The sequence below is a fragment of the Podarcis filfolensis genome (genome assembly GCF_964270895.1).
Source record: "Podarcis filfolensis genome assembly, chromosome: 1".
Classification (NCBI taxonomy): domain Eukaryota; kingdom Metazoa; phylum Chordata; class Lepidosauria; order Squamata; family Lacertidae; genus Podarcis; species Podarcis filfolensis.
This window is the reverse complement of record NC_139604.1, coordinates 21,626,180-21,638,984: the sequence shown is the minus strand read 5'-3', so window position 1 is coordinate 21,638,984 and position 12,805 is coordinate 21,626,180. Positions and strand designations below refer to the sequence as shown.

General features: G+C 40.4%; 1 protein-coding gene across 4 annotated transcripts in view; it reads left to right on the top strand.

Moving 5' to 3' along the window:
* Positions 1 to 12,805, top strand: part of ATF2 (activating transcription factor 2) — a 38,793-nt gene that overhangs the window by 1,120 nt on the left and 24,868 nt on the right. For 2 of the 4 annotated variants that reach the window (XM_083630900.1, XM_083630901.1), the window contains exons 2-4: positions 6,801 to 6,875; positions 7,428 to 7,497; positions 11,571 to 11,667. In XM_083630900.1, coding sequence (XP_083487026.1) covers positions 7,450 to 7,497; positions 11,571 to 11,667 — 145 coding nt within the window. In that variant the 5' untranslated portion in view covers positions 6,801 to 6,875; positions 7,428 to 7,449. The remainder of the gene's footprint in view (positions 1 to 6,800; positions 6,876 to 7,427; positions 7,498 to 11,570; positions 11,668 to 12,805) is intronic. The other 2 variants (XM_083630902.1, XM_083630903.1) reach the window with 1 other exon arrangement.

The following is a 12,805-nucleotide window of genomic DNA, read 5'->3' as shown; positions in this document are numbered from 1 at the left end:
GGCTGCTGGTAGGCTGCTACTAAGGTGACTGCTGGTTGTACCACAAATCTCAGTTATCAGACTGTTGTACCACAAATCTTAGTTATCAGGCTGTGTCTCATTCCACATTTTAGTTCCCTGATAGGTAGTGTTTGATAAAGTAGTAGTGGTAAGTTACGTTGTGGTTCTTCATAGTCTACTGATAAGAAGGCAAGGAAATTGGAGACGCCTCTTCTGTATTTGTTTATTTAAGGAATTTCCATCCCATCCTTCAGCCAAAGAACATTTGCTTCCTGTAGAGCAGTAAGAGAATGACATGCCTTGCCTTCTGACTTAGAATATTGTGTGAAGTTAGCATAATACAGCATATCTGAGTTGTTTAAAGTTTTACAACCTTGGTATCTCAGAACAAACTTCTTCTATAAGTTGCTTCATTACCACTATGATGCGTTTTAGGTCAGGTGTATTTGTGTTCATTCTTTTCCCCATTGCCCTTTATATAAAATAACCAATTCTGCATCTCCTGTTAAATCTCTGAGGGATTTTCTTGGGTATATGATTCTGGAGTATAGGAATATCTTTACTGAATTGTAGAATTCTGTCTTCAGTTTTTCCATTCAGATAATCCACCTCCTTGTTCCCATTGGCTTGTGGGTAGATGATTATGGGATGGGAGTTTTCTATAATTTCAAAGCTGCTTTTTTTAGTAGCAGCATAAACTAACTATGGAATGAACACACAGAACACATACACAATTGTTTAGTGTTCTCTAAAGTGTAAGGTGATTGTTACGTTATAGAGCATGCGGATCATTCTGATTGGGTGGCCAAGATGCATTCTGTTGATATAGATAATTCTGTAAATCAAGAGAATCAGTAGATTCTCAAACTGGGATTGTTGACACAGAAGAGTGCGGATGTGTTTAAAGTTTCAGAGAAGCAGAGACTCCTGAGCCAAACAGATTAATACATCCTAGCAGAATTCTGGCATTACATTCACTGATGTCTCCAGGAAAGAGGCAAGACAGCCTTGCATGAGATGATTGGGCTGATGGGGACAACATGTTTCAGGAAGCAGGTACTTTTGCGCAGCAGCAGGTTTGCATGTCACATAATTAAAGGAAAATTTCTCCTTGTGTGTTTATATGGGAACAAATACTTGGTGCTGGGCATGTTCATGGAAGTAGCAAGAGCAAGTCTAGAGGGATGTCTTGGCTTTAAAGGTTTTAGAAACCCTGCCAGAAACAAGCAGTTTATCATGGCAAGCAGTTTTGTAACTAATTGAATACAGTGGTACCTTGGGTTAAGAACTTATTTCGTTCTGGAGGTCCGTTCTTAACCTGAAACTGTTCTTAACCTGAAGCACCACTTTAGCTAATGGGGCCTCCTGCTGCTGCCGCGCCGCCAGAGCACGATTTCTGTTCTCATCCTGAAGCAAAGTTCTTAACCCGAGGTACTATTTCTGGGTTAGCGGAGTCTGTAACCTGAAGTGTCTGTAACCCGAGGTACCACTGTACTTTATCAAATGCATGTAGCACAATAACACCTGAAGTTGTTATAACTGTGGTCATATAAGCCACTAGAGGAACTTGCACACGTTGTTGGTGCAGATGACATGGCAAACCTCAATTAATCAAAAGTAGAAGCAAGGGCTTCTGAAATCCTCCCAGTCATTTGGGAGGAGGATGGGGGAATGACTGTTGCTGAACAAAGTGACAGTCTGCCAAATTTAATCAGGAGGTTCAGTTCTATCACTTGTAGCATGAATTAGGGTGGCAGGTTTTTATTACACCTGTTGATTAACTTATCAATGCCACAACAGTGTTTGTGTTATCAACACTGCTTTGTGAATGGTCACTATTAATAGCATAATTATTTCTGCCTTTGCTTTCCAATTTTCCTTACTGTTTACAATCTGGTCCCACCCTCAAATGTACTTGTGGGTGTGCATAAAATAAATAATCAGGACAGTACTTCATGCATCAGAAGAAGTGGACTCTGTCCCATTAAAGCATATACCATAATATTTGTTTAAGTCTTCTGGGTGACACAGTACTCTTTGTTTTTGCTGCAGTAGACCAACATGGCTTCCTTGTGAAAACAATTAGTCTTAGCTAAGAGCGCCGTTCCCCAACCTGGTGCCCTCTAGAAGTTGCTAGATTACTGTTTCTATAATCCTTGACTGTTGGTTATGGTGGCTGGGGGTGATGAAAGTTGTATACTCCAAAATATCTAGCACACCAAAGTGGGGAAGCCAGCATTAACAAAAGTATTGATACTTGGAAAACTGTATGTTAAGATACAAAGCTAAAGTTTATAACATTTGGCTGAGCCTTGAAAGAGTTTTGCTTAAAAATTATGTGATAATCCACTTCATTGATTTTCAAACTATGTTATGGGAGAACCTGAGGCTTAAAGAGCTTATTAGCAGTTTGTGAATGCGAAGAATGCTAAAGGCAAAAAAGTTTTGCTGAAAGGTGGCTTGGCAGCCACTACTCATATATCTCTTGCAATGCCCAACCCCAAGAGAATGTTGTCTGTGTTTTAGGGTGTACGGTTCTTTCAGATGGGGTGACAGCAAGGCCCAAGAGCCCTAGGATTTTCAGAAATGTCCAGAGGTTCCCTAGTTAGACAAGTTGATATAGGAAAAAGTCCCTGAAGGTAGAAAATTTGAAAACCACTGACCTATTGCAGTTTGCAATTCCCCAGTTATTGTCAATATTCTAGTGTATCGGTAGATGAAAATACTTTCATATGCACTCCTGGTGTAATAGGAAGAAACTGTTCAGAATGGCTTCCCTCAATTATGACATTTCTTTAGTAGTGTCTTTAGGAATGCACTTAAACTGAAAGCGAAATTTAATAACAGATGTATTTCTCAAAGTATCTTACCAGAAGTAGATATAAATATATAGTGTGTTTGTTGAAGAAGCAGTGATTTATAAATACAGAAATTTCCCTCCTTTCAAAGTTTCTGAATAATTTGTATACTTGTGTCCAAAACTGTGGAAACCTTTTGGAAAAAGTGTATTTTCGAGGTTTAATGGCTCATAACACCACTTTTTTTTTTTAGTAATACCATAAAATACCATCTGGACTTGAGGTGCCATTATTTGCCCTTCATGCAATGAAATACCTTTTTGTTACCCAAGAAAATCTTTAATAAAAACCATTAGAAAGAAAGAAATTAAAAGAGCAGGCTATGCATGGATTCTGCTCCTGTTATCTTCTCCTTGGCCACTAAAATATCGCCTACCTCTGCTTTGAAAAGGTTTCTTTTGCAGTGCCTTTGTGTTTGCATTTATGGTGGTCAATGTGCTATTGCTTGGCTCAGGGGCACTATCCAGTGATGTGAAAGAATGAGTTGTTCACTTGTACTAGCTAGCTTATAGTTTGCTTCTTGGCATTTCATTCTAAGCCATCCTCGGGTTTGCTTCTCTCCTGGAGTAGAGAAGTGAAGTGAGGACTTTTGAGCGTTGTGCAGTAATATGTTGTTCATTAGGATTAAATCATAATTTAAAATAAACTATGGTTTAATATGATGTGCAAACTGGATAGCTAGTCATTTTACGTGTGGAAGGGGCTGTACTTTTTGTTCTTGTTCCTTTATCTTCTTTAAGAACACATGTCAGGGAGGGGATTTAAGAACTGTTATGAGAACTGAATGAGTTGTAACATGAGAACAACAGTTATTAACCCACTCTCAAATTGCTTTAATATCAGGATTTATAATATTATGTAGCAATTGGCTTTCACCAGTGCTGGAATAGAACTTGCCATTTTGCTGGAGAGCCTCTAATTGTTCTTCGTTAGAAAGTAACTTAACAGTTTCTTTATAGATCAATATTTCTTCTTAAAATAGTTTTTAAAAATCACTTTTACTGTGCTTATGCCTTTGGGGATTTCATGGCACATTTTAGACTTTGGACATTGGCTTTTTCAATAGCAGGCATGGATTACTAAAGCAGCTTGTTCTATCTTCAGGAGGATTTCTCTATCACACTATGTTGAACGTTCCATCAGCGCAAGCATTTCAGTTTGCAAGGCAGAATGATCCCCCTACCCTCCCACTGCAATCTGTTACAGGAGGTCTCCTAATCTGCCCCAAGCCAATTGTGGGGAACACACGTTTGGGGGAGGCCTCATCAGCAAGAGGAAATCCTTATTTAGGGCTTCTGCTGACAGGACTTGTTAGGTGAATTCTGCCCATTGAAAGCAATACAGTTGATGCTGCATTGGTTAACCAAAGTCACAGATAATGTTGGTGCTGACCTTTAAAGCTCTAAACGGCCTCGGTCCTGTATACCTGAAGGAGCATCTCCACCCCCATCATTCAGCCCGAACACTGAGATCCAGAGCCAAGGGCCTTCTGGCGGTTTCCTCATTGCAAGAAGCGAGGTTACAGGGAACCAGACAGAGGGCCTTCTCGATAGTGGTGCCCACCCTGTGGAACACCCTCCCTTCAGATGTGAAGGAAATAAGCAGCTATCCTATCTTTAAAAGACATCCGAAGGCAGTCCTGTTTAGGGAAGTTTTTAATATTTAATGCTGTATTGTTTTTAACACTCGATTGGGAGCCGCCCAGAGTGGCTGGGGAAACTCAGCCAGATGGGCGGGGTACAAATAATAAATAATAATAATAATAATTATTATTATTATTATTATTATTATTATTATTATTATTATTATTATTTGTATCCTGAGTATGACTTCTGCAAATGAAAGAGCTCCTATTAACAGCAGACTATAGATCCATTGAACACTCCTGTTGGTAGAAGGAAAATAGAATTTGGGATAGTATGTTGAACTGAAGTGGAAAGAAAGGAAGGTGGTTCTGATGCACAAGTGGAGGCGGCGGTGGAACATATGCCCGCACTGCCCAGGGCAGGGGCACTCCTGAGGGGGCAAGGCACAGAGGGTGCCCTCCCAGGCACAGGATAGCCGCTCGGGTGCATGGAGCGGCGCGCGTGCCCTGCAGCCGGGGGCAGAGCGAGCTGCCCACGGGGCGGTGCGAGCCACCCATGGCGGATATGCGGTGCGCTGCCTGCCCACTACTCCCAAGCCTCCCCCAGCTGTCAAAACAAAGGGGGAACGGGGGAATGCCGCCAGCGAAGTGGCGCAGCTCCCCCCTTCTCCCGATGGCTAGGGTAGTCTTGGGAGTTGCTGGTGAGCCCTAATTCATTAGAATACTAGGCCTTTCATTACACTGCTCAGTCCTCCTCCCCAATGAAGGCTTAATACAGTCAAGGAAAAAAGTGTGGCTGCTGTATTAAAAACTCAAGTTTGTTAGATCTTAAATACTGATGAAAATTTTAATGCATTATATAACCAGGATAAAAATAGGTTTTTGTTCTGGTTATAAAAAGGGATTACTATAAAGCTTTTTTTGGCTTGACTTCCTTGTTGTCTTGGTCACCTTTATAAACTTCTTTTTATCATTATACCAAGGTTCAAATTGCACATGACATTGGCAGATCTGGATATTTAAGCCATCTATCTCTCAACTATTCATCAAGTCTGTATTTAAGAGTATATGGAAGTATGTAGGTGAGAACTACATACTACCCAGCTGCTTACCTTCCTTTCCCTGCTTTTTCTGCCAGTTGGGCTCACTACTTGAATAAGCAAAACAGACTTAGACTTGCTAGCCTGCTGCTGTCACATGTACTGTAACTTGAGACAGATCTTACCTATCTCCCTTCTCTGTTTTGGTTCATCTGAAAAGAACAACTTTTCAGTGCTTCTACAAATATATAATTCTACAAATGAATAATATTGCTTATTGTATCAAGAACCGTTGGCTTCATGCATTTTATATGTCAAATCCAGATAAATACTGGCATAGTATAACTGATCTGCAAGGGATAGAATTAGATAACATCTTAATTTCTTAGCAACAGAGTGATAATCTGGATCGGGGTCGGCAAACTACGGCCCGCAGGTCACATACGGCCCAAGGGGGTCATTAAACTGGTCCCCAGCCCTTGGCGTCCGCTCGGTCAGTCCCCATGCAGAGCTAAACCAGCGCGGCGCACCAGTTTAGCTTGTGCAGGGACTGACTTCCAGGATGAGCTACGGCTTCCTATTGGCTGCAGGAAGCTCCTGCAGCCAATTGGAAGCTGCAGATAACAACGGCTCCCCTGCCATGGCTCCAAAAGCCAGCAGGGAAAGAGGGGTGTGCGCATGCGTACCAGTGTGCGCGTTCCTGCGCATGGGCGATCCAGCCCGCTAGCGGAAAAGTTTGCTGACCCCTGCTCTGGAGAGTGTCGGGATAGGAGATGAGATGGGATAGTTCAAATAGGAAGCTTGCTGAGACTTATAATTATCTTTAAGGATAAGTCCAGAGTATACATTTTATTCCCTATGAGTAGGTTTGACTTTCTCCAGGTTCATGTTTACATGGGCAAGCATAATGTGTAAACAAGGCTTTTATGGATTTTGCCATCAAAGGTTCTATGATTGTAAGCTGGAGGAAGTGCCATCATGATAATAGAATTTACTGCTTTCCATATTCACATTCATCTAGTTCATCATGTTTGCCCATATCCATCATACCCCAGGGATTGTCAAGAGTATTTACTGGGGCAGAATTATTTCATGAACCCACCTCTAGTCTAATCTACCTCATAATGTTGTTGGGGAAATAAATTCAGTAAGGACAATCTTTTTATTAGAGAATGTTTGATTCCAGAGTTAAGGTACAGGCACTGACGCAGAATAGACCATTCCCATGGAAATCGGGTGCATCCTCTCCAACCATTTAAGATATGGTAAAAAAAAAAGAGCTAATTTAATAATTGACTTTCCCTTCTTGATTTGCAGAACCACTGTCATGAAAAGGAGGCTATAATAAATCGTTTACCTTATGAAATTTGGCTTACATGTGAAATCTGCCAGGTATATATATATATATGCGCATGTTTTAATACATTTATAATTTGTTTTACAACTCAGCTTCTGTGAGCAAGTTCCAACATTGTGCCAGCAGACACAATGGGAGTTCCCCTTCCTGTCTTCCCCCACCTTTCCCAGATGTTTCCCAACCCTCCATAGCAGATTTGGAGGGATGTGGGGGCTGTAGAGAGCAGGAGAAGTCTCATTTGTGCGAGTGGGCCACCACAGTTGGATATCTTATATTTTGCAGAAATGTTTCCCAGCTTGCCATGCAGAGGAATGTGTCAGATTCAGTTTCACATCTGCGAGACATAAATACCATAAACTATTTGGCTTTCATGGTGTTCCTCACATGATTTTGGAAGCCTACCTTAAAAACTGTTAAAGTGTTTGTTGAAATACTGCTGCTTTTGAGACTTGGTCATAAAGAGACATTTTATAAGGGGGGAAATGCCAATACACACCAACTTTCTTCTTGCATTTGTGGAGGATGTTAGTTTGTTGACTTAGAGCAATTGCCCTGACTCACTGGATATGTTTGTTATTTCAATGTAGGTAATACAAGGACCTGTGGAATATGAGTGATGACAAACCCTTTTTATGTACTGCCCCTGGATGTGGACAGGTAATACAGGGAAACATTTGTTATATCGGAGGAAGTAGTTTACATTTCATTTTGAGTCCTAAGAACATTTTTACTTATTGCCTAAAGATCTGTAACAGTCAAACTCTGCATGCTTCTTTGCTGCACATGTTCAACTACTTGTTTAAATGGATGGCACTGTAAGCTCTGAAAGCCAACGTTGCTTATTTGGGATGGGCAGCAGAGAACTCTGTCACCACAGCCTCCAAATGAGCATTGTGTGGCAGTGTTACGGACTATACTGAACACCACCCCCCAATCCAGCAATGAAAGCTGCATAGCTTCGAACACCACACATTAATAACTACTTTCATGAGAGCTCTTGATTCAAGGAGGGATCAGTGTGCAGAGGGTTGGATGAAGAGGGGATGACAACTTTTATATGATGTCAGCAACTTTTAGAATTGCTAAATGTTTTTTGTAGATGACAGAAAATACAGCTTGGCTATGGTATTTCAAAGAAAAATAGAATAATTGAAGAATTACCAAGATCCTCAAGGTTACCGAGTGATTTCTTGAGCTCTCTTTAATTATATATAAAAAAGGCTTGTTGGTATTTTATCATACTGGACTGTTATCTTCATTTCTATAAGGGGATTTCACCTCCCCTTTATTCCTGTTCTGTATGGGCTCTTCTACACAGCCTTTGAAAACCCCATGTTTTCCAAATCCGTTTTGTGCATTGTTTGTGCATCATAGCCTCTGTGGTTCTATACCACTGCTGTTTATCAACTGATTTCACATTTCCCTGTATGAGGACCATGCATTCTGCTCATTTGTTTCTCAGATCTACTTTCATGTTGAAAACCCCACCCCCAGAACCCTTGTCATTAACATATAAAGTTGAGGACACTCCTTTCTGTCACTGTTTGCAGCAGAAATTAGGGGGAAACATGCACCCTACATTTTCTTTTTCAGTATTTCCATAACATCGTTTGATTACTGCTGCACTCTGACTAAACATCGTTGTTAGCAATGCATTTCAGTGATGCACATCTCTACCTCACCCTACTATCAGCACTTATACAGTATGAAGCCTTGTCTTTCCCAGAGCAGCTATGATGGATGTTTCATCTGCTTCTGAACTTTCCCTTCGTGAGGCTTTGATGGGGCATGACAAGGACAGAATTTTGAGTTTTTTACAGTGCAATCCCAAATGTGTCTATTCAGAAATACAACCCATTGAATTCAATAGGACAGACTCCCAGATAAATACATCCTAAATTCTTGTGAAAAGGATGTAAGGGAGGTGGAAAAAGAAGTGTGGTTTGTTCCAGCCCAAAGCCAGGAGTAGGGGAGAGAAAGAGAGAAAATACAGTCATACCTCGGGTTATGAACACTGTGGGTTGCGTGTTTTTGGGTTGCAGACCGCACCAAACCCGGCAGTACCGGGAGGGGTTACTTCTGGATTTCGGCTCATGCGCAGAAGTGCCAAATTGCATCATATGTGTGCGCAGATGCGGCACTTCAGGCTGCGAACGCTGCAGGTTGCGAACATGCCTCCCGCACAGATCACGTTCGCAGCCCGAGGTATGACTGTAAGTTGCAGTGCTCCAATCCAGCTTTCACTCCCTTGCGAAAGCTGAGATCCGAGCATCACTTACATGGAAGTTGGCCCCACTGAATTCAGTAGGACTTAGTACTAAGTAGATGTGTGTTTGCCCACAAATAGCTTTGGGGAAAGGGGTTTTTGTGGGTGGCTGCGCTACTCTTCTGCAAGTTTGTTTGCCAAGAAGAGCCATAAGAAAGTTGAGAGGAGATTGTGGATTATCGTTGCAGTCCAATTTTTGCTCCCCTTGCTATGGCTGGAATCTCAGCCCCATTTACCTGGGAGTAAGTTCCATTGGACACACTTCGAAGCAATGAGTGAGCAGGAGAGCTCTTGCAAGTTGGAGGAGTAGGGAGTGAGGATAGGGCTTTGGGTTTAGTGTGCTAACAACGCAGTCAGGCACTCCTACTCATATTGAGTGCGAAGGAGCTCCCTCCCAGGTAAATCCACCTGGAAAGGATAGAAAGTGGCATCTGGAAATGGGCAGAAGCAGAAGAAAAATGAGACAGGGAGGGGCAAAGTCTATGTGACATGGTTGTGGGCACAGCAAGGAAATCCAAGACAAGGCAAGAAACGGGGTATGCCTAATGTGCTACATGGGCATATTATATTGGCATGTGAGGAAAAACTGTTTGTGATACTTTCGGATGGGGGGGAAAAGCAAGTTTTTGCTGCAGGACATCCAGAATGTGAACAGGAGAGGGGAAACATCATGTGGCTTATGCCCCAAAAAGGCAGGAACAGGCAAGTTAAAACCAAGTTTGGAGGACATGCAGATGAGCCCAGTGCATAAAAACATTTTACTGCATCCTAGTGGAAGCTCATGTTGCATGGTCAGTGTTCCTTGTAATGGAATGGCTGTTGCAGTGGTAGAATCTGTTTTGGGTATAATCAGCTTCAACAGCAAATTAAATGCAGTTTCTTTGATTTTGAAAAAAAGCAACTTAACATTTAGACTGATTCAGTTACTTCTTTCTGCATTTGAAACTTCTCTCTCAGCCCTGAAGTCACTTTAGAACAACACCAGCATGGTTCTTAAGGCTGTTTGTAGTAGCATTTCTGCAATGTGTTTTCCACTGAGTTCTGTGTTTAAAACTGATTTAATTAAATATCAGTCTTACACAGAGAGAGAGTAAACTATCATTGTGCTGCTCAGCTGGCTACCACAAGTAGTAACCATGGTTTGTTCCTGTTTATTTTTTAGTTAAAATATTTATGTATCGTAAAACTGTATCGCAGTGGTTTACCACTTGCAGTTTGTGTGAAGGAAACAAACCACAAGCTCAGATTGGGACAACATGACAAGCCAGGCTCTGGCTTGTTTCATCCACAGTGGCAGCAGGAGCAGGAGAGTAGCACACATCAGTTTGTTTTTAAACTATGGTTTAATGTGACATGCAAAATAGACAACCACAGCCAATAGGGCTGTTGTACTTGTGGTCTGCATTAAGCCCTTTGACAGCAGAGAAAGCTTTCTGGCCATGCCAAGTCAAGTCCATTGCAAGAATAATTCAGGTCAGTGCTAGATTTAAAACAGATTAGCCAGTTCGTGAAAAGCGTATAGGGTGAAGTTCAGCAACACTCATGGCCAGCTATACTGATGGAGCCTTAGCCAATACATTGTAATGCAGTAGCTTAGGAGCAATTAATATTCAATATTTTAAAATTGGGTACACTAGTTTCACCTTTGTAAATCATTCTATATACTGGACTATTAACAAGTGTGAGAAAAGAGAAGGCACGTCAGAAAAAAAATATTTCAGAAATGATCGGTTATTTTTGCATGTTTTCTTCTTTGTTTGAGTCTTGCAGGCTACTCTCCCTCCCCCCCAGCATTTCATTTTTGGGAAACAGCAATTTTATATTCTGAAAAATACAATGGCAGCACTGCTGTATTATGTATAATCTCCAGCTTCCAGCGGGGCGTGCACCTGCATTTACACTTGATTTTTTTAAAAGTTTGTTTCTCAGAAGCTGCACTAAAGAAACCCCAAAGTGTCTGTTAAGCTTTGCCAAGTACAAAAATAGGCTTGGGAGTGTAGCATAAGAAATTTTAAAGAAAAGGCATATTCCCCCCTCTCTAGCATTCCCTTGAATAATGTTCTGCCATTAATTTGTATACAGACAATCCCATTGTGAGTCTGCCTGAGCAACTACAATATTGGTATTATTCAGCTGCTCATCAAAACAAGGTTATAGGTGGAGTGAAACCTTTGTCAAAAGTTGGTATTGACCTCTTAGTATTTATGCTCGTGCTATTTATATGTTGATGATATCTTGCAGATTATTTTAAACAAAAACAAAAACCACACACAACCTTTTTGTCCAATGAAGCTTACTTTTATCATTTCCCTACTGTACCATCCAGACTTTCATTTAAAAAAAAAAATCAGCTGTTAACATCTTGCTAATGGCTTTTAACCTGTTATGAAAATGATTTTCCATGTTGTTATCACTTTAGTTGAAATTAAAATTTATAACTATATTTTAAAACTTTTTGCCACAGCGTTTTACCAACGAGGATCATTTGGCCGTCCATAAACATAAACATGAGATGACACTGAAATTTGGTCCAGCTCGTAATGACAGTGTCATTGTAGCTGGTTAGTATATGTTTCTATTAATCCATCTTTCTTTTGGAATGTGCACACATTTTGTGTATTTTCTGTATATGACTCGAAATCTCTAGGCTCATCAGAAGCAACATCAAAAGATTCCTTATGAAATGAATTTGTAAACTGTGTTGTCCTTTACTTTACTTTTATAAAATTAATCTTCTGGCTTTTACTATTAAATAATGAGGAGTCCAATTAAACTGAAATTCTATTTGTAAGGGTTGTCACAGCAAATCATACCTGGCAATTAGAGTAAGGCATTGATGATAGAAAACACTTACATGCACCATCCTAGTTAAATCAATGTCATATATTTGTATATGGTTATTGGATAAATATTTATCGGTCATTTTGCTTCTCCGTATAAATTTAGCTGTATTTAGCTAATATTTTTGGTCTCAAAAGCAGTTGGTCAAAGTATATACTCTCTGATCTTTTAATTTATTTTGCAGTTCCTTCCTCTATGGTGATCTTTTCATCTCAACCCCCTCTTTTAAAAAATTCTGGCTGGATAGCAAATAAAGATAATGTTTTGTTAAACATAAAGAATGAAGAGGAGGGTCTGAAAACAACCCTTGCTTGACTCTAGGGAATTACATTTTAAGGATTAGCCTCTCAAAAGTGCATGCTAATAACATTTACCCACTACTTTTTCCTGAAACGATGGTTCTTCACCAGAAGTAATTACCAGTTTAGTAATGGGTTGCATCCAAAAGTGCCTTGCATGAGCAGAAAGACACTTGTACTCACACAAGGCTCTATACAAGTTTTGCCAATTCTCCCTTGTTACTAGACACATAGAATTCTTCTTGCTCTTCTCTGGACCCAAGGCATTGATTTTTCATGAAAGCCAACACCTGATAGGCAGATACTGTGAATTGCAATAAAGTACAACATACACTTTTCTACTGTATTGGCTACAGTGGAGTTGTGTGTAGTATTGATCCTTTGCAGGCAATGTAAGTACTATATGAAAAGTATCAGGTCACTACTCTGTGAATAATAAGTGTCTTGATTTCTGTACACATCTTTAATCTTTAGATGTTAAATAAAGCACAAGCAATAGAATGCCATGATTTCCTCAGTATTTTTCCCCTTTATCTTTAAATTTCAGCCATTATGTAGT